This window comes from Erinaceus europaeus, chromosome 3, assembly GCF_950295315.1.
Source record: "Erinaceus europaeus chromosome 3, mEriEur2.1, whole genome shotgun sequence".
Lineage (NCBI taxonomy): Eukaryota > Metazoa > Chordata > Mammalia > Eulipotyphla > Erinaceidae > Erinaceus > Erinaceus europaeus.
In genome coordinates, this window is record NC_080164.1 from 169044180 (window position 1) to 169067240 (window position 23061).

At 37.4% G+C, this 23061-nt stretch overlaps 1 protein-coding gene across 3 annotated transcripts in view; it reads left to right on the forward strand.

Annotated features, from left to right (window-relative positions):
* PPARGC1A (PPARG coactivator 1 alpha) overlaps nt 1–21957 on the forward strand; it is an 883428-nt gene extending 861471 nt beyond the window's left edge. For all 3 annotated transcript variants that reach the window (XM_007523877.3, XM_060188270.1, XM_007523875.3), the window contains 3 exons: nt 10889–11010; nt 11347–11498; nt 17948–21957. In XM_007523877.3, the coding sequence (XP_007523939.1) occupies nt 10889–11010; nt 11347–11498; nt 17948–18051 (378 nt within the window). In that variant the 3' untranslated portion in view covers nt 18052–21957. The remainder of the gene's footprint in view (nt 1–10888; nt 11011–11346; nt 11499–17947) is intronic.
* The last annotated feature ends 1104 nt before the right edge of the window (nt 21958–23061 follow it).

A 23061-nucleotide genomic window follows, 5' to 3' on the forward strand; every position in this document is an offset into this window, starting at 1 on the left:
AACCTCTTAATAGGGCACATCACAATTAATCTTTAAAAAAGAGAATCATGTTGAGCAAATATGAAGGAAATAGCTATTCCATTGTTGGCAAATTATGGTTCTAGAATAGTTTCCATGTTTCTTCCCAAAGTATGACATTAAAGAGAGAGATGAATAGTTTCATCAAATATTTGCTCATTAGGGTAAAATACAAAGCAACTATAATCAAAGCAGTGTGGATAAATGACATGTGCCTTCTTTATTCCTTCCAAGGATAATTTAGTGCCAAATACTTAATTAGAGTGCAAAAAAAGGAAGGGAAACATCTTTTTGCTAGTTTGGTTCTTTACTGCTTGATCAAACACTGTGATTGTTCTGCATCAGGGGTGCATCAATCAGTGGTACTCTTGAGGCCAGTGGCTTCAGATAGGAACTCCCCTTTGAGTAATAACCACTGACCAGATCCTTGTTTAACTCTGGCTAAGACAACCCTTATCAGTGCCCTTTGAAAGGCATTTTCTATAGTGCAAATGTCAAGCAGGCTTACAGTAGATCATTCTAGTTTAACTGGATAAAGAGAATAACTGAGATAAATAGATAACTGAGAATTTGGGATTGAGGTTTTTTTTTTATTTTTATAGAGGATTTCTTAGAAACTAAGGGACTGAGGGTTTTTGTTTGTCTTTCGTTCTCTGAATATAGGAACATGGTAAAAGTTTCATATAAAGAGTTGAGGTCTACTGTTCAGCTGATTCTTGTTTGGACTATTATGTATCATATCTACCTTGGCATCAATGAAAATATAGGTCTGTATGTCAGAAGTATTTGTTAGGTACCTGGAATGTAAAATTAAGTAAGACCTGCACAGATACTCAAGCAGGCACTTCAGTGTGATCAATGCTATTGCAGAGGGTATATCTACATTTCCTTAATGACACAGGAGGACAGGGCATCCAGACATAGGAGTGAGGAAGGGCTTCCCTGTGGAGGCATGGTTTGATTTGCAACCTATGTGAATGGAAGAGAGAGAGTTTCTATACATTTGCTATGCAGTATGGTAGCATATATATTTTTTCACCTAGTCCAGAATTAAGATGCAGTATGTGATTAGAATGTGAATTCAATGCAAAAACAGAATCTAAGATATCTCATTGATATTTTTATATCAGTAACAGATTGAAATGAAATGGGATATATTGATCTGAATCACATCCATTTTAAAGTCCCTAATTTTTAACTGTGCCTTTTAGAATACTTAAAATTGCATGTGTTGCATTCTATGTTTCTTGAACATTGCTGTTCCAGCTACATACGGCTCTTAGTCATTCTCTGGAAAAGAGTGAGGCATATTGAATTACTGTATTTAACACTGGGGCACAGGAGATACAAGAAGTAAATCTGGAGGGCTCGGGAAAAGCCAAACCTTCAAGGGTTCTATAAGTTATGATATAGAGTTTAAAGTCTTTCTTTAAAGGCATAGTAGAGCTATTTAATGAATTTACCCACAGAAAGATTTTTCCGATTGATTTTCATCATCAAAATGATCTGTTCTCCTGTGTTACAATGCATTTCCAAAGTTTACTTTTATGGACTTTGGCACTGAGATATATACACTGTTTTTTGACTCACTTTTCTCCATTAACTTGGAAAGTCATTCATGAAACATCTGTGAGACAGGGACAGTTCTTAAGTATCTTGATAGATCATTCCCATTCATATTTTTGAGATACCCTTAAAGTAGTAAAGAAATCCCAAATTACATTTGGAATGCCTTTGGTGGTTTTGGAGAAATTCAGATAAATTACAAAATAGACAATCTATAGAGGCCAAAGGAAATGGAAAGCAAAAGTTAAGATCCTTTAATGATTTACTTATATTTTCCAGACATTAAATGGTGTTTTCAACCTTTTTCTTGGAAACTGCATCACGTTTATTTTGTGTTGCACAGGGATCTGGTTTTATAAGTCTGGGAACTTTATTGCTAATAACCAGACAGTCTTTATCTAGAGGGGGTCAGGCAGAAGAGCAGCGGGATAAATGTACAGGGCGCAAAGTGCAAGGGCTGAACTAAGGATCCTGGTTCGAGCCCCCTGCTCCCTACCTGCAGGGGAGTCTCTTCACAGGCAGTAAAGCAGGTCTGCAGGTGTCTATCTTTCTCTCCCCCTCTGTCTTTCCCTTCTCTCTCCATTTCTCTCTGTCCTGTCCAACAGCAATGACATCAATAGCAACAACAATAATTACAACAGCAATAAAAAACAAGTGCAAGGAAAGGGGGAGAGAATTAAAAAAAAATTTTATGTCTTTATCTAGATCAACAAACCTACACTAAATCAGAGATTTTCAGAGAAGACCAGTATTTAGTCTTTAATAACACAGAACCATATATTCTGGTTGATTACTGTCATTGTGTCAACGGCCACTTTCCTGTGATTTCCATCAAAACTCTTTCTCAGAACTCAACTCACTCTCTGCCATTCGTAGTTCCATAGGCTCAGAGTAATTTAAGTTATATTAGAACACTGCAAACCAGACTGTAATACCTACTGTCCAAACTGTCACTGTTTTAATTTCTTGTTGAGTTCTAAGTCCAGCTCCATTTGCAATCCTCACAGTTTCCTGGCAGAAAACATGATAAAGGGATGTTAATATAAAGGGCAAATTTAGACATTCTGATATGGCTCAGTGCTTAAAACCAAAAGAACACATGCTTAGGAAATGCTTGTACCATTTTATTTCTCATCTCCATTGATCAATGTGTGGCCTAGGAGCCAGGACCCAGAGTGTGATCACTGATCATGATTAGGTTTTTCTACATGAGAGTGAAAACAATAGAATTTCTCAAGGTTATTTATTTTGGAGGAAATAGATGATTTTTTGTATTCAGTCCATTATTTTAAGAAAAGTTTCATGTGGTTGGATATACATATATATATATATATATATATATATATATATATATATATATATATATATATATGGAGAGAGAGAGAGAGAGACTTAGTTTTATCAAATGCACATATATACTCTCAAATTGTATGTTTTATGTGTTCACACTTAACAGCTAATAAGCATGCTAACCTGAGTTTATTCATATTTATACAACTTGAGTCACTATGGATGGATATTCCTGGGTATACTTGAAAGGGAATAACTTTATAATACAGAATGATACTGTTTTATTTCTTCCCTCCAAGTATTCCTTAGCTGCAGACACTTACTGAGCATCTACTGAAGTAGATGAGTACAGTCAATATTAAGAGCAAGACACTAACATTTTCCCAGTGTTTTGTCACAGTACTGACGTTGTTCTCCAGTTTTAGTTTTTCATGTATATTCACCCCTCTCATAAAACAGAGCTATTCTTTTCCTGAAAGAAGTAGCCTGAATTATATCAGTCATCTTGTCTGTGTAATATGTGTAATATCTTTGCAAGTCTTGTAAAAGTCAGGTAGGTGGTAGCCAATTTGGAAATGAACACAGATCTTGCTTTGTCAAAGTTGACATGCCATTTTCTTAGCAATGGAAAAGAAATTTTTACATTTCTTTCATTTTTTTTCTACTTAAAGTGAGAGTTCTGAGAAACCAAATCTTAATTATATCACACTCTTATTGTTACTTAACATTGTAGGACAATTCTATGCCATGACCCATAATATGCAACAGACACTGCATTATAGTTCAGTAAATGTTAATTTGTCTGCTAATTTCTGTCACATCTTAGTTAAATTGCTTTTACTAAGAATATATTGCTAGTTGATGAAAAACAACATTACTCCAGCTTGCTCCTAGATTGTATTCTTATATAATAATTTTAGTAATGCAAAATGAGTTAATTCAGTTGATGTTTTTTTTTGTACTTATCCCATATGTTTTGATGTAATGAGGATTTACTAGACCTGTTAGTGCAACATAAATCTTCAGTTTTATCATCTACCCCATCAGTAAACTAGCTTTAGTGAAAATTGAAGCTAAAAGATATTTGATAAATGTTCCATTCTCTTCAATAGTGAAAGCTGGTCTGAAAATCATTTTTCAAGGAGCTTTTTCCAAAGGTTTAGAGTTCCTCCAAGCCTTAAAAAAAGTTGGAAATGTTATTAAGCATTTTGATTTCTTTTCCTTTCATCTCCTGTTTAGAAATTAATGTCTTGAAAAATTGGCTGCAAATGTTAAGGTTTTTTAAAGATATGGAATCTATTCATCTATCCAATAAAACTGCAACGTGTTAAAAAATAATCGTTTCTTTGCTAGACATTTTGGCTAATCTTAGAGAGATTTTTGTCTTTGCTTTTTAGACCTTCAGATGCCTTTAGTTTCATTTTTAGCACAAGGAAAACCAAACACACTAGTCATCTTCTCAAATGAGAATTTAAACATACATTCAATCTCTGATCTTTTGTAAGTTAGAAAATCTGGGTCCCATTCTTCTCTTCCACAAGAGGAAATGATAGACAAGTAGGTAATTTAAGTCAATGTAGACTAGTACTTTGGATTTCTGTCTTTCATGTCCAGGTTGTGTCATCTTCTTCTCCTCCCCCCCCCTTTTTTTTTACAGTGCTATGTATCAGTTTTTAATATAAAAAAATCCTCTGGTTTATCTTCTTTATGGGATCATTGTTGCATACAGCTTTGTATAAAGAAGCAATTCAGAGACTGTCCCAATATGTCTGCATATGGAAGTACATATGGTCTATTTTAGCTTTAACTTTGAATTTCCTTGAATATGTAGGCTGAGTATTCCCATAATGGTAGTTGAGCAATTTCTTTGTGATAGTTCAATTTCTTTCTCTCTCTTCTGCATTTCCTCCTCCTTTTTCCTCTACACAGTAGTGACTTGCTTAAAAAGACTCATTTAAAAAAAAATCCATAACATCTATGCGAGCAGGCGCCAGGAAGTTTAGATAACAGTCCCATCACATTGGGCTTTTTGGCTAGAGTTAGCAGCATAAATAGAATGGAATGTGGTGTTATGATTCCCTTGTTCAAGTGTACACTACTTCACCAGGATGAACCTCACCCTCCATTTATATTTACTGACATCTGTGATGGGATGGATTCTGTAGAGCATCACAATTACCACCTTCAGTGAAGACACACACTCTACATGGAAAGGATGCAGACTGCCTTCCTTGCTTGATGTATTCCCTTCATTTGGTCAGTTGTATTGGTAGCTGTTGTCAGATTTATCAACTGTTTCCATAGTGTTCTGCATCTTGACTTTTAGAGGTGACTTTTTTTGTATTTTTTTTCTTTTTTTAATAAATTAATTTATTTATAAAATGTAAACACTGACAAGACCATAGGATAAGAGGGGTACAATTTCCACCACCAGAGTTCTGTATTCCATTCCCTACCCTGATAGCTTTCCTATTCTCTAAGCCCCCTGGGAGTATGGACCCAAGGTAATTATGGGATGCAGAGGGTGGAAGGTCTGACTTCTGTAATTGTTTCCTTGCTGAACATGGGCATTGATAGGTCAATCCACACTCTCAGCCTGTCTCTCTCTGTCCATAGTGGGGCAGGGCTTTGGGGAAGCATAGCTCCATGACACATTGGTGGCGTCATCTGCCCAGGGAAGTCCGGTTGGTAGCATCTGGAACCTTGTAGCTGAAAACAGAGTTAACACATAAAGCCAAACAAATTGTTGACTAATCATGAACCTCAAGACTAGAATATTGCAGATGAAGATTTGAGGTCTCCATTTTGGAGATAGCTAGTAGGTCTATTTTAGGTATATTCCAAAGGGTCCATGAATTTATTAGTTTTTGCCTGACATCTGATATGCAGGTGGACCCAGGTTACTGTCTGGGGAGATGATGTCATGGCTGGAAAAAGGTATAGAAAGCTGGATCAGGGAAGAGAGTAGCTCCTAAATACGGGAAAAGTATATAAATCTTGTTGACTGTAAACTCCATTGACTTGATCTGGGTCCCATATTTAGCATAGGAGCCAACTCATAAACAGAAGTTGAGAAAGAAGAACAGAAAGGGAAATTCAAAGCAGAGTCTGACCGAGTTTGGAGCAGGGTACCAAAATGAAAATCTCTGGGTGGATAGGTTTATGAAGGCTCAAAATACACAGAGGATTTAAGTTTAGCAGCTGATATATTTGCACAGAAAGAGATACAGGAAGTTTGATTTGGGGGAGTAGAATAAAGGAGACAGACTAGAAAGAAATTTCAGAGGTGAAAATAAATCAATAGGACTTGGGCCCAGGAGGAAGCTCAGTAGTAGAGCACATGCCTTACTTGTGTGAGGCTTCGGTTTATTCCCTAGTACTGAATGAAAACAGGAAAAACAGAAACAAATAAGACACCTCAAATGGTAGAATACTGCACTGACTTTTCTCTTTCATGAAATATAATCAGCTGGGTTTAATGAATTGGCTATGAGGAGGGAATTCAGAGAATAAGGAAGACATTCATATTTTTGATTTAAAGGACTATCGAGATGGTTGACATTCACAAATACAAGAACTTGGAGAAAAAAATAGTGGAGATAACAGAAGTAGAAGTGGAACATTTGGTTTGAGTACTATTTTGGTTTGAATCTATTTCGAAGCACCTGGGATGCCAAACAAATAGTGTTTTAAACACTTTATTTGATGAGATACACACACACACACACACACACAGCAGAGTACTCCTCAGTTCTGGTTTATGGTGGTTCTGGGGACAGAACCTATGGCCTTGCACTATCAGGTATGAAAATATTGTGCATAACCATAATGCTATCTTTCCAGCCCCAAATAGATAGCTTTTATTTTAGTCTTAAAGCTTAGTGGAATTTCCATGATGAAAATAGAAATGTGTAATGCTTGAATGTTATATATGGTTAAAAAGGAAGTCAAAGCATGGATAAGCTGATTACCAAGAACGTATGTGTTAGTGAGTCTGCAAATTGTTACATTTTCCAAGCACATATTGAGTGCCCGCTCAGTGACTAGGTGTTTTACTAAGCACTGGACATATGAAAAGGAAGATATCCAGTAGATCATATAACATTTGTCTTAAATCTGAGTAAGATTTTGTCCCATCCAAGACAGGATATGCTCAAGTAGACCTATAGCATATTCTGAAGCAAGCTAAATCTTTGCTGTGCTCCTGTTGCCTGCTCTTTGCTTCATCATCCTTAAATATCTGCAGATTTAAGTCCTCCTCATTCTCCTATCTGTTAGAGGCAGGTCGACTATATCTTTTATATTAACACTTTATGTTCTTGAAAGGCCTTTTTATTTCCTGAGAATCATCATCACCTTCGATCTTACCTACCTGGAGAAAGAAATGAAATTTGCTTCCTATAGTAAGAATATACTATTGCTTTTCTTTTCAAGGGGCCTGTATTTGGTCTATAAGTTATTCTTCTCATGTTTTGTAGGTTATACATCTCTGATTACTTTCAGATTAAGATGATATTGACTCCACTTGTGAAAATTAGGCCACACCCTTCTAGTTCATTCTTAAAATAAGATTCATTGGCAAAGTAAACTATAGTTTCTTTTATAGCTCTTATTCTTTAGAGACCCATGGCTGAAAATGGCCTACATTTTAAGACTGTATTTTTCAAGCGATTGTCTTTGCACCAACTGCAGAAGAACCATCTGGGTCTGCTTGTTTAAAAAGAATATCACTGAGCCCTCTATTTCAAAGATGCTTTAAATACATCTAGGATAAACCCCAATAATTGGCATTCCTAATCAGCACCCTAAGGTAATATGTATTTATACAAGGCCTGAAGAATTGATTTTGTGAGGGATGTCAGAATTTGTCATCTCATTATTAGAATTCTGAGTTAACAAGAAGCTAAACAGTTGTATGAATCAAGTTAGTTTCTTACCAGTTTTGAAGATTAATTATTTCACCAGCATGAGACTACTGCATAGGTACTATGCAGCTACTGCTGGGCTGGGCTAGCTTCACGGGTAGTAGAGAGATGACCAGGGACTCATGGCTGAGCTGGGAAGCAGTATCTCATTTATCAATCAGATACATCATCTTTTATGCATCTGTTCACTGGAATTGGCAAGGGAAAGGAACATATCAACATTTCCCTCTTTCTTTTTAACTAATGGCCATAGTATCAAGAGTGTGAGGTGAACAGAAACCTATATTGTACAGGCATTTTCAAAAGAACTGGAAGAAGACATGGAGGAACAAGTAAGAGAGCAGCAAGAACCAGCGTGATGCCAAGGGGAGGCCTGAGGGGGGTGTTTCCTGCCTCAAAGGGCAAGGCCTGGCAGGAAAAAGGGTGTCTCCTGCCTCTGTGGGCATTTCCTGCCTCTGTGAGCAAGACCTAGTAAGGAGGGGGAGGGTTACTGACTCTGGGGACAGAGCCTGCAGGTGAGAGAGGCATGGCCTATAGAGTCCCCAAGGCTGCTGGCTGCAAAGTCCATGGGTTCCTGGGGTCAGTCTTTGAGAAACCCAGCAGCATAAAGGGAAACTGCTGTAAAGTTGTGTAAAGTATCCAAGAGGTATACCAGTAAGTCCAATACAAGTGTTAGTCCAAAGCAGATGACCATGGAAGAAATGCCAGGGGATGAAATGCTTCACGTCTGTCTCGATGGGGAAGATCAACCACCGGAATTCCACTTTTCTATAGAGAGTGAGCTCTGGAGTCTGTGAATCTGTTTCTTCAGGTTGTGCCAGGTCATATCATTGGTTTCGGCTAGGGGGGGGATGCTCTAGTCGTGCCATCTTGTGGGCGATGTCAGAGAACAGGGGTCCAAATGGATTTCCGGGGATTTCATTTGAGCAGATGCTTTTTCATGTGAAGACTTGACAGCTGAAATTCACTTACTTGTCAAACAAAACTTGTAGCAGATTAGAAGTTTACTATAATTGATAACTCCATTATAATTGGAAGTCCTTTCTAGTATGAATTTAAGGTTGTTTAAACAGTTTAAGCTCAATAAAAGAACCATGGTTAGAAGCCTCAGGCATGAAAATCATTAACATAACCATTGCTTTTTCTACCCCGCCCATACTCATACAGTTTTCAGAATTAAACGTTTCCAAGATGTAAAAAATCAAGAGAAAAACAATTTTTGGACTGTTTCTGGATGTCTCTAGAAATCATGGCTGCATCCAGCATTTTTTTTTTTTTTGTAAAGTCAATGTCATACAAAAATTCAATCATTCAAATCACTCTCTTACTAAACGCAACTGAATGCAGACAGCAAACTTAAGATAATCAGAGAGAACAACGAGGGGGGGAATCAAGAGAGAAGCGGTAGGCAGTTTTTGCTTCTTTCACCTTGAACCAGATTATCCAGATCTCACTATGTAGAATCATGAGTCCCCGGAGGGCATCCTAGTCCAAAATGCTCCTCAAAATTCCATTTAGGGTGCTTCTGACAGTTCCTGAAGGATTGCAGGCATCCATCCCCAAGAACGTATTAGAAGAAAGAATCAAATCAGGAGAGTAGAACTAACCACGTGTCTCCATTCTTGGGGACTGGAGAATGCTCTTCAAGTTAGAGTAGTCCTTCTCTGTGGGAAACATGTGAGAGGAAGTCCAGAAAGTCCAAGGAGTAATCTCCGCACATCTCCCAAGCTCTATGATAACAGTCATAAGAAACCAAAGTGTGGCCCAGAGCAAAATGCAGTCCTTCTCCTCAGGAAACATGGGAGAGGGAATCCAGAAAGTCCAAGGAGAAATCTCCGTGTGACTTCCAAGCTCTACAATCACAGTCATAAGGAACCAAAGTTCCTGGTCAGGGAACCAAAGTGTGGCCCAGAGCAAAATGTTCCAAAGACAGAGAAACTGTCTCATGAAGAAAGAGTAGAGGCTTTGGGAAACCTCTTCATAAGTAGAAAGGCAGGCCATGACGGATGGGTAGCCAAGCGGCTTTACTTATCTGGTCTTCTTAGGTCTGCTGCTTGTGTGTCTCTGTTCGGGCGCCATATGCCGGGCTGGGCTAGCTTCACGGGCGGTAGAGAGATGACCAGGTACTCATGGCTGGAGCTGGGAAGCAGTATCTCGTTTATTAATCAGATACATCACCTTTTATACATCTCTTCACCGGAAGTGGCAAGGGAAAGGAACATACCAACAAGCTACCTAGTGATAAAGAGAGCACATTCTACACATTTATTTCCTAATGCACTATTGTGAGAGAATCACAGTGATGGATACAAGTGGTAGAGGAGGGGGACAAGGGGTGATGTACCTTGTAGAGTTGTGCATGAGGACCTGGAGTTCAAATTTCCTGTCCCCACCTACAGTGGGAAAGCTTCACAAGCAGTGAAATAGTGCTGCAGGCCTCCTCCCTGTCCTCTTCTCTTCTTTCTCTTTTCTCCTTCTCTTTCAATTTACCTTTGTCTCTCTCCAAAAGAAATAAATAAAATAAGTATCGGGAGTTGGGCTGTAGCACAACGGGTTAAGCGCAGGTGGTGCAAAGCACAGGGACCAATGTGAGAATCCCGGTCCGAGCCCCGGCTCCCCACCTGCAGGGGAGTCGCTTCACAAGCGGTGAAGCAGGTTTGCAAGTGTCTTTTTCTCCCCCTCTTGGTCTTCCCCTCCTCTCTCCATTTCTCTCTGTCTTATCCAACAATGACGACAACAATAATAAGTACAACAACCAAACATCAAGGGCAACAAAAGGGAATAAATAAATAAATAAATATTAAAATAAATAAATAATAATAAAAATAAGTATCAAAGAAATATAAGAAGATAGTAAGGTATAAGAAAAGAGTGCAGATGAGAAAGAGGGAGATTTAAGACATAGGATGTAAAAATGAGTTCAAGTATAGCCTTTTCTAGTTTTAGCATGTGTCTCCTTTTAACTGGCATGCTTGGCAGGTTCCTGTTATGCATGGCTGTACCTTTTTGAAGATTTCTAGAGGTTCAGCTTCTCTCCCATCTCCAGAACTTACTAAAACCTCTCTCACACCCCTCTCCTCCGCCCCCAGGAAGAACGCCGAGTGATTTATATTGGCAAAATCAGACCTGACACAACACGAACGGAACTGAGGGACCGATTTGAAGTTTTTGGTGAAATTGAGGAGTGCACAGTAAATCTGCGGGATGATGGGTGAGAATCTTCAAGATTATTTCTTGTTTAGAAGCTGACATATGTAAAAAAATTATGGTCTTAAGATTAGGAGGATGAGAATGCTTTGACAGATGACATGTTGAGTTCAGAACCGTATTTATTTTCTTTCAACCCCATTTGTTAATCTCTCTAGCTGAGATTCTCTGTCCTAGAAATAAGTATTTAGCAGCTTGACAGGACAATCACACTGACAAATGGATGCAGTGGTGTAGACGTTTGGCACCAGTGAAGTCTTCCAGTGCAGAAAGGGTTACAGTCAACATATGCTTATGCAACTTCTCTGGGCTTTGAACTTGTCTTCTTTGTTCATTGCAGAGACAGCTATGGTTTCATTACCTACCGTTATACCTGTGATGCTTTTGCTGCTCTTGAAAATGGATACACTTTGCGCAGGTCAAATGAAACTGACTTCGAGCTGTATTTTTGTGGATGCAAGCAATTTTTCAAGTCTAACTATGCAGACCTAGGTATGGATTTTGTTGTACATGGAATGGGGAATGTATAATGTAGAGCTCAGGATGAACACAGTTGTAAACCGTGAGCACATTGGGTTGGATGACCATTTAATTTTTCTGGAAGGAATACTCAAAGACAGATCACATCTTCTTGTTTATTTACTTCTTAATGTATAAGACCATTTCAGAGTCAGGCAACTTAGGTCCTAACAATAAAGGCAAAAGGAAATCCTTCACACTGTCGGGATGCTGTCGCTCTGTGCCATTGGTGTATATGCCTCTGGCATGTCGTGTACACATGTAGGATAGTGTGTGCTTGCATGCATTTACACTGTGCGTACTTGTTGTGTTACATAAGTGAGGGTGTACCTGTATATGTTTGGAATCTGTGATTTCTTCCTGTGCCTGCCCTGAACGCTTTTGCACTAGGATTGCATTATTATCCTGGTTTTATAGAAAAGAATATGCAAAATACTTGTTGATTTCTGTCTGTATTGTCTCCCAGATTCTAAAAATGTTAAACATTTTCTACAGAGTGCTTCTTGAGAGAAGCAGGTAAAATTCCATGGGAAAAGCTCACTGTGTTTTAAGACAAAAAGAAGGGGGGACATCACATTATGTTTTGATTGATTCCCTATGTTAGGCACTGTGTTAGTGTCTTCATGTACATTTCCTACTCTAATTACCAGAACTGCTCTAGTAGGTACACTATGTTATATTCATCCCCATTTCAGAGATATGAAAACTGAGACCTATGTAGGTATTCACTGTAAAAAAAAAGTTATATAGATGCAAGTAAACATTGAAAAATAGAAAAGTACTAAGGAAAATAAAATCGCAATCCATTCATTAGCCCATCACCTAGTGATTAACACTAATGTGTGATTTTAGTCTAGCGTTTTGTCTCAAAGTGTCTCTTGTTTATAGCCAGTATATGTAAATGCTTTTAAATCCTACTTTTCTTAATCAATATTATGCAAGTTGATTTTCCACCATGATGACTCACAACGTAAGTAATTAATTTATAGATATGTTTTAATAGTTGAACAATATTCTCTTTAGTGGAAAGTGCCACTATATTCAATCATGCAATTATAGCTAAGCATTCACTCAATTTTTTTATATTATAAACAATGCCACAAATGACATCTTAATTTCTTCTCTAGTTTTAATTTTGTCCCTCTGCATTCCATTCTCCATTTAATGTGTGCATCACAAGCCTTTAAAATATTTGATGAAGAAACGAGGGAAAATAAATAACCACAGGCTTGTACATATGACAGAATTATTTTAAATCAACTTATAGCCATAAAACTAACCTATAAATCTACCCTTAAGCATTGGTATACATCCATCTGTACTTGCTTTGGTTTGGTGTATAGAAAGAAGTGAATACCAAATGCAGGGTTTTATTTGTTCCCATCCTCAGAAGTGATGTCTTCCTAGAGTAATTGATATGGGTGGTGTGCATTGTTCAGCGGGAATATGCTATAATTCACTTCACAAACTAAATAGATAGGATGAAGCAGGGGAAAGGCAGCTGACTATTCCAGAGATAGAGGCCTAGGGAGGAAAATATAAAAGGTAGCAAGTCATTTGTTCAAATGTTGGCTGATAAAAACAGTCAAGACAGATTGAAGTCTTGAGTTGATTTGACTTATTTTCTTCAGTGATGAAGGCCGGGGTGTTTCTAGTCTCTCAAAACATCTAGAGTTTAAAATAAGCTACCTAGAGGGCCCTCTAGATCACGATTCATCATGGGCTGAGGGAGCATTGGATGGTATTTCCAAATTGAACTGGAACCTCCCTGAAATATTTCTAAGAAGAATGTTTCCCCTTTCCTTATCTCTCTGTCTTGCCCGCAGCAATAGAAACTTTGCCATCAGGAAGCTAGCTCTGTCTTTTCTGAAAAGTGTGTTTGATGTGCATTGTAGTAGCATGGGTTTTTTCAATTCCCTCAAGCCCTACAATTTCATAAAAGGTGATAGTTCTATATTAGGGCACAGTGTGCTTGAAAGAGTCCCGACTTTACAATCTTTCTGGCATTGTATTGATAACTTCACTTATTCCACCTCTGGTTCCTTATTTGTCAAATATTCTATAATGTGATAAAAAGTGCATCAATGATGTTGAAACTCTCTGATATAAAGTAGGTGCTCTTTAAAGAGTATCTGTGATTATAATTGAAAATAATGGTAATGGGGAAATGTTAGAAATTTCAATATCTTCCTGAATAGAGGAATCAACACTAAGAACCAACTCTGAACTTAATAGCTCTGTCTAGTAAATGTTCTGCCTTTGTTCCTCAAAGAGTTCAAGTTAGATACTTTAGGGGATGGGCACAGAATAAAGAAACACAAGTATGTTATTAACTCAGAGGAGTGTTGAGAGCTTACTTATGTATCAAAAGTAAAATAAAAATGATGGGATTCAGGATAATTGTACCAAGAGCAAAGTAAATCTATCATTTTTAGACAGATTTAGCCACTTCTTTCTGTTTTTATTTTCTCCTACAAATTAAGTTAGCTTACATATCCTTAATGGCCACTGAAGTACATAATACATTGATTCCAGTTACTGTTGATGGACCAGTTTTAGAAATGAGGCTCAGCATTTTAAGAGAGAACCAAGGTTATAGTGGTAGGCTCTGGATTTAAGTCTGGTGTCTATGAATATGTGTCATGTGTCTATCTTATTCCTGTCTTAGAAACACATTGATCTTTCTGAAAGACCACAGTGAAAATCTTTAAGAAGGAAAGATAGAAGTCATGAATTTTAAATCAAAGCAAAAGTTTGACTTTCTATTAAGAACATGATTTTGATCCAAGAAGTTGGCTCAGAGGTGACAAGTGACTTGTATGCATGAGGCCCTGGGTTCAGTACTTGATACCATATAAAAATGAAAATATAAAGACAAGTAGAACATTAGAAATTGTGGAGCAGTGCCCTGGTGCATCCGTCTCCCCCCCCCCTCTGTCTCTCTCTCTCTCTCTCTCTCTCAATGTAAATATTAAAAGAAAGATTAATTTGATTGCTGAGTGCTGGCACATCCAGTAGAGCACACATGCTACCATACCCAAAGACCAGGCTTCAAGCTCCCAGTTCCCATTTGCAAGGAGGAAAAGGTTCATGAGTAGTGAAGTAGAGCTTCAGGTTTATCTATCTTTCCCTTTCATCTCAATCCCCCTCTGTCTCTATCAAAAGCAAGCAGCAAACAAGAAAGAAAGGAAGACAGAAGAAAGAAAGAAGGAAGGAAAGAAGAAAGAGAAAGAAAGGAAGGGAAGGGCCACTGAGTGACAGTAGATTTGTCACTGCCACCACACTAGTAGCAGTTAAAAAGTTAAAGAGAGGAATGAAGGAAGGGAGGAAGGAAGGGAGGAAGGAGAAGAGAGAGAGAGAGTAAGAGGAAATAAATAACAGCACAAAATCTCCATTAATTCAAAGAAACAGATTATATTAGAAGCTTGTTAAGATATATGCATTTAGATTTCACACTTAATTTTTTATACATTGATAAATCATTCACTGTTTCCATGGAAATCAAAATAATATTTATTGATTAGTATAAAATGCAGAGCTATAGATTAAACTCAGGGCTTCAAGTATGTAAAACATGGATTCTACTCACTGAATCACTTTACTAATCACAAACATTTTGAACCACATCTCTTATATTGTGCTTGTGTTCAAAATATTAATTTTAATACCTACTTTTCCAACAGTTTTTGAGATGCTAAGAATAGAGTTGTAATAATAATAAGTTGAGACTTACTTATATTAATACAGTTGTATTGCATTAATGATTTGTTTTGTTTAAGATGTAGAATGACTTCTGTGTTAACCCTTAACACATTCATTATTTATGACTTGTGCGGATATATCCTTCTTTTGGTGGAGGGAAAAAGATGGAATAGATGTAGGAACTATATGTTGCTACATTCTAACTCCACGCAACAAAAACAGTTCTGTGGGTGCCTCCAGTGTAACATTGGCATACTCACATAAGTGGCTATATATCTCAACACCAGCTGTCCTAGTTCTCACAAGGAGACTCTTGAGAACTACTGCTTTACAGTATCTTAGTATTTGCCAATGGAAGTAGAGAAGCATTGGCACCATAGGTTGAGGGATGGCAAAATAATTCACTTGAATAGTAAACTAGGTTTGAGCCAGGTTCACTCATTGACAGAAGCCTCAGTTCTGTGGTCTCTTTCATTCTCCTTCTCTCCTCCTCCCCCCTCCTCTTTCTCCTCCTCCTTCTCATCTTTAACCTTCTCCTCCTCCTCCTTATTCTCTCTCTCTCTTTCTCTCTCTGCCTCTTTATTAACCTATCTTTATCTTAAAGAAAAAAAAAAAAGAAAGAAAGAAACTATAGGTTTCCTGTAAGTAACCTGATGTAAAGACATTTTAAATTTTCTCAAAATGTCCTGCAAGGGAAAAGTCACCTAAATTCTCTTGGATATTTTATGCATAAGATGTTGGTACATAGACATTCCTGGGAGACTTTCTCTTCTTCATCTACAAAGCAAGTGGAGTTATGACTTCAGGCCTATCTCTAGCAATGAGCAGACCTGCTTGTATAATTTAAGGATTGATCATTTAAGATGCCAGTGATGGAACATTAGTCAAATATGTCCTTGCTTTTATATCTGAGGTTGATTTTTATTGTTATTATTGTCACCTGGTAAAAGTACTGAAAGACAAGGAATGATAAGAAGGAAAGGGGGGAAAATGAGGGAATTTTAAAATATAAGGTGGTTAAAGTAAAATGAAGTTGTACAGAGGTAGAGTGTTAAGGATCAGCTTAATACTACATAGCTTATGGATCTCAACTTTTTTATTTTGTCATCACCAGAACTTTACCTCTCTGAGCCAAGTTTTTCATAGAGAGAGACAGAGAGACAGAGAGACAAAGAAGCAGAGAGGATGGACTAAAAACCACAACACTGGGGAGTCGGGCGGTAGCACAGCGGGTTAAGCACACGTGGCACAAAGCTCAAGGACCGGCTTAAGGATCCCAGTTCGAGCCCAGGACTCCCCACCTGCAGGGGAGTAGATTCACAGGCGGTGAAGCAGGTCTGCAGGTGTCTATCTTTCCTCCTCTCTGTCTTCCCCTCCTCTCTCCATTTCTCTCTGTCCTATCCAACAGTGATGACATCAACAACAGTAATAACTACAACAATAATGACATCAACAACAACTACAACAATCAAACAAGGGCAACAAAAAAGGAATAAATTAATTAAATGAATATTTTTTAAAAAATTAAAAAAAAAACCCACAACACTGAATATTTCTCTAATGTGGTAAGGGTTGGCCTCAAACCTGGGTTGTATGTTTGATAAATGCAATATTCAACTAAGCTGCTGCTGGCCCAGTGTCAATGTTTCTTAGCAAGATCTTTATTTAAGGTCATGTCTTCATATTACCTAGTAATATTCTCTTCTGTCACTCTAGATGTGGTTATTTTTACAACTTATTTTATTAGAGTTATGCATATTTTGTTTCCCCAAAAGGTTTTGTTTTCCCTCCACTAAATGCTATGAAAGAATGAGTGTGTTTGAAAGACAATTTCTAGTATAGTTCAAAGACATCCTTTCTCACTTCTTAGATCCATCCACAGAAATAGTTGTCTTTTCTGTAGATGTCAATAAAGAAAACTGAAAAATATTTAAGAGAACCCCTTCCTTGTTGAAACATAAGGTTTTGATACCGATTCTTTAAAATGTCATAAGTTGACTTAGGCTGGTTGAAGAATGAATGCAATTTTAATTTTACTTATACCTGCACATTTTTTCTCTCCTATTATAAGTAAGGAGACTGAATTTACTATCTCTACACGTGAAGTATTTGGGGAAAGTTTTTGACACTTATGGGATATGCTCAGGTATGAAATAGACGGTTGGATCGTAGGATTCCCCCTACGAGGAATAGCAGAGTGATAAGTAGAGAGAGTGCTAATAATATTTCTCTTTCTCATTTTACATAAATGTTCAATTGAATCAGCCCAGTTCCCACCTGTCTTTATTTGATGGCTTCCACCTAACTGGAAAGAAACCCTTGTTCTGACTTCTACTCTTTTCTCTCCATCTAAGTTGAGAACCTTAGCTAATTCATTTATAATGTCAGGAAGGGTAAAGAATTTTCTTTTAAAATATATTAGTTGGATGGTTCGTTACTGAATGTAGATATTAAACTATGTTCCAGTTACCTTCCAGAAGTGTTTTATTCAAAAACTTGTCAATAAATGAGTGTTTTTGAATGGTTTCCACTTCTCACCCTCTGCAGATATATATGTACATGCACATGTATATGGATATATATATAGTAAAGCTATAAGAATTAGTCATATTTTTAAAGCCTTTTGTGACATAGATTGCTATTATATCCAGTAGTATTGAATTATATGTTTGAATGACAGCCATTTAGGGTGCTTCTAACCCAGCTTGGCTTTCTTTCAGATTCAAACTCAGATGACTTCGACCCTGCCTCCACCAAGAGCAAGTATGACTCTCTGGATTTCGATAGTTTACTGAAAGAAGCTCAGAGAAGCTTGCGCAGGTAACATGTTCCCTGACTGAGGATGACAGAGGAACGGTGAATACCTCACGGGACAGGGCATACTTCCCTGATAGACTATCACAAGTCATACTTAGGAATCTCTCCTGCGTTACACTCTCTGTACAAAAACAAAACAACAGTACAACACAAATAACACCAACCATGGTTTACATGAACCCAGCTGCTGAAGAGGCAAGAGACAGAATGGATATCCAGTAAGCACATGTTTCTTCATGGGGGTTAGCTTTACTTTCCCTGGGATCTTTTGGTGGTGGAGTGTGTGTGTGTGTGTGTGTGTGTGTGTGTGTGTGTGTGTGTGTGTGTGTGTGTGTGGTGTGAGTATATCGGTGGGAACTAGGGCACCTGACCAGAGTATGCAGGGGCAAACCACTTAAATGGCAGCAGTTCCATGAAGACACACTTAAAACCTAGAACTTCAAAATGTTTATATTCTAGTCAAAAGGAAAAAGAATATTGCATAGATTCAAAAGGAAAGAAAGCAACCAACCAATCAACTAATTAACCAAGAAACCAACCACAAGCCACCCTAAAATGACAGCCGCTGATGTCTGCACATCAGGCTCCAGACTTGTTTTTTAAAAGAAAAAGTGCAAAATCAAATTGAAGCAAGCTTCATCTTACAGCTTCAGGACAATCCTGAAGCACTCACAGGTTCCGTAAAACTAGAATCCTGGATCCCCCCCCCCCTTTTACTTTTATCTTTTTTTTTTTTTTGTCCCCCTTGGTTGGTTCTTCTTTTATCCCCCTTTTGCCATGGAATCTGGGTGGGAGAGGACACTGCGGGCACTGGAATGTGAAACTTTCCCAACATTTTGAAGTTTCTCTTGTTCGTCTTTTATCCTGACGCCCATGTATATGTCCAACATGTTGATCTTCTACTGAAAAAATCTCAGAAGCCTTGTCACATGGTCACACATGCGGCTTGTTCAGCCGTCCTGTCTGAGGAGTGAGCACAGTGAGACATTACTAAGGAGGGTCCTGCAAAAACTCTCGGCGATATGTTCAGATAGTGTAACCACTACATTCTCCGATGTAGTTAAGTATTTACAGATGTTAAATGGAGTATTTTTATTTTGTGTAAATACTATACGAAGATGTTCTCTTTTTTGTTACAGCTATGCACTGTAAATGCAGCATTCTTTTCGAAACTGCTCAATTTTTCTTAATCAAGAATATTCAAATGTAATTATAAGGTGAAACGATTATTGTACACTAACATATTTAGAAGCTGAACTTACCGCTTATATATATTTGATTGTTAAAAAAAAAAAGACAGTGTGTATGTCCTTTGAGTGCAACAGCAGCAAACCGATGCTTTCTCGCACATCCATACCTTTGTAGGTGAGCTTCAATCTTATAAGCATCTCGTCAAGAAATCTCCTAGTCCCCTACAGGTTATTAACCACTTCTGCGATATTTTTCCACATTTTCTTGTTGCTTGTTTTCCTTTGGAGTTTTATACACTGGATTTGTTAGGGGAATGAAATTTTCTCATCTAAAAATTTTCTAGAAGATATCATGATTTTATGTAAAGTCTCAATGGGTAACCATTAAGAAATGTTTTTATTTTCTCTATCAACAGTAGTTTTGAAACTAGAGGTCAAAAAAATCTTTTTAAAATGCTGTTTTGTTTTAATTTTTGTGATTTTAATTTGATACAAAATGCTGAGGTAATAATTACAGTATGATTTTTACAATAATCAATGTGCGTCTGAAGACTGTCTTTGAAGCCAGTATCTCTTTCCCTTGGTGGAGTACGATGATGGTATTTATCTGTATTTTTTACAGTTATGCATCCTATATAAATACTGATATTTCATTCCTTTGTTTACTAAAGAGACATATTTATCAGTTGCAGATAGCTATTTATTATAAATTATGAGATGATGAAAATAATCACACCAGTGGAAATTTTCTACCTAGGATGCATGGCAATTGTCAGGTTGGAGTTTAAATGTTTCATTTGAGAAATTCAGCTTTTGCAGAAGCAGTGCTTCTACTTGCACTAGCACGGCCTCTGACATGACCATGATGTTGTTCTTGATGGCATTGCTTCTACTAAATTCAATAATAATACAAATAATTAAAAAAAAAAACCTTCAAAAAAAAAACACAACCCTCCATTATGAACATCAGGATTTCATCTGAGTGTGGATCCCGTGGAATGGAAGTCAGTAATCTTTGGAGTGTGTATTCAAGTTTTTTTTTTTTTTTACATTGAGATTCGATTCCATTTTGTCCAGCATGACTTTTCTGGAAGACATAATATGCCTACTACTTAATCGTTCTTTTCCTTTCTCTCACCCAACACAATCTTAGAAAGAAAAAAAAAAAGGATTTCACCCCCAGGCCAATGCAGCTAATTTTGATAGCTGCATTCATTTATCACCAGCATATTGTGTTCTGAGTGAATCCACTGTCTGTCCTGTCGGATGCTTGCTTGATTTTTTGGCTTCTTCTTTCTAAGTAGATAGAAAGCAATAAAAAAAATATTACAAAGTAAAAGAACTTGTTCACAGATTCTGCGTTACAACAGTAACACATCTTCAATCTGCCTATTCTTGTTGTTCTGTAGGTTAAATGCAGGTATTTTCTGTGTGAACGCCAAACTAAAGTTTACAGTCTTTCTTTCTGAAGTTTGAGTATCTTCTGTTGTAGAATAATAAGAAAAAAAAGACTATTAAAAGCAATAAATTATTTTTAAGAAATCAATATTTAGTAAATCATATTATGTGTTCAAGGACCATATGCGTTCTCGATTTTGCCTTTCAATTTTTGTGATCCAATTTTAAATACATTCTCCTTTTGGCCCTGGATTTGTTGACATGAGTAAAGATACTTGGTTTCTTTTCTTACTTATCAAAAGACAACACTGCAGATGTCATGTTAATGTATTCCCCCTCCCCAGCCTGACAAATATTGTTACTATGAAGATAGCTTTTTATCCGTGGACTTCAAATTGCATCTAAAATTAGTGCAAAGAGAGACTCACTAAACCATCTTAACGGAGCTTTTGTATTTTATGCAGACACTGTGGGTAGCCCATCAAAATGTAAACTGTGTTCCTTTGACTTCAATTTGTTAAATTTTTGTTGAAGTGACTATTCCAAATGAACCCACATACTCCTCTTCCCCGTACCCCCCCCCCCCCCATAATCACTGGAGGCAAATTTCAGCATAGATTTGTAGGATTTTTAGAGGACTACAGGCCATTGCCTTCATGCCACGGTAAGTACCACATCTACAATTTTGGTAACTGAACTGGTGCTTTAGAAATGTGGGTATTTTTTTGTTTGTTTCCCAGAGAGAGAGAAAGATCAGTAGCTGAATAATTCTTCCAGTACAAGAAAATCAATTGTTGCTAAATGACTCCAAGAACTGTCAACATTCAAAGTAGCAGAGAGAGAACGTTGCACTATTGGGATATGATGGTTGGGTCAGTTACTTATTTTTTAAAGGAAACCTTTTCATGCCTTTAGATGTGAACTTACAGTAGGTAATGATTATGTGTCCTTTTTTGATGGCTGTAACGAGAACTTCAATCACTGTAGTCCAAGACCTGATCTATAGGTGACCTAGAATAGCCATGTAATATAATGTGATGATTCTAAATTTGTACCTATGTGACAGACATTTTCAATAATGTGAACTGCTGATTTGATGGAGCTACTTTTAAGATTTGTAGGTGAAAGTGTAATTCTGTTGGTTGAACTATGCTGACGAGGGAAAGTGAGCGATTAGTTGAGCCCTTTTTTTTTTCCACCTGCCAATTCTACATGTATTGTTGTGGTTTTACTCATTGTATGAAAATTCCTGTGATTTTTTTTTTAATGTGCAGTACACATCAGCCTCACTGAGCTAATAAAGGGAAACGAATGTTTCAAATCTACTTCTGCTTTTCTTATTTATCGAAACCAAACTCCTGACCTCTTCCTCAGAGGAGTACACATCTGTTGGTATTTTTTGTTTGTGTATTTTTGTTTTTACTCTGTTTTCTTTCTGGTTCTCCCGTCCTTTCTCCCTGCTTTTCCATAGTCTTGAATGGGTTTCAGCTGTAACGTCTCGTGTACATTCTGTTATGGTTACCTCATTTCAAATGGCAAAGGTAGAAGTGATTTCTCTAAGGAAAAGTTACTTGGGACTCCATCAAATGCATTAGCTCTGTTTTGGGTCTTCACCCTGTGAAGTGTGTGTGTGAATTTTTTAAATTCTTTATTGGGGAATTAATATTTTACATTCAACAGTAAATACAAAAGTTTGTACATGCATAACATTTCCCAATTTTCCATATAACAATACAACCCCCACTATGTCCTCTGTTACCCTTTTTGGACCTGTATTCTCCGCCCCTCACCCACCCTAGTGTCTTTCACATTGGTGAAACCTGCCAATTTCTGTTCAGATTCTACTTGTATTTTCTCTTCTGATCTTGTTTTTCAAGTGAAGCGTGTATTTTTTTTAGTTCAAGGTATTCAAACCTGGGGTGAAAACTATTAAAAGGATGCAATATTACTGTAGGTGGACTTGAATAAAATTCATAGACTTGTAACAAGATACTGTCTGTCCCCTATCCCCCAATTCCAGACATGGGACAAATGGATTTCTGGGACAAAGTTTACAGTCAGAATCACTACTGAGCTAGTTGATATTGGGGACCCTTATGACATGGGTAAGAGAGAAACCATTATTATTTTCTATTTGTCCCACACTGCAAACCACTCACATTACAAGATCCAACAGAAGGAGGGCACTAGTGGTTATTATATCCAGTCCCCTACATCCCATCTTATACCGGAAAATGTTTTTGATTATTAGAAATATGAAAGAGCTTGCTTATCTATCAAGACCACTTTGAGGGCTAGATAGCAGCACAGCTGGTTGAGCACACACATTATAGTGCATAAGTACCCAGGTTTAAGACCCTGGTACCTACCTGCTGGAGGAAAGCTTCACAACTGATGAATCAGGGCTGCAGGTGTCTCTCTGTTTTTCT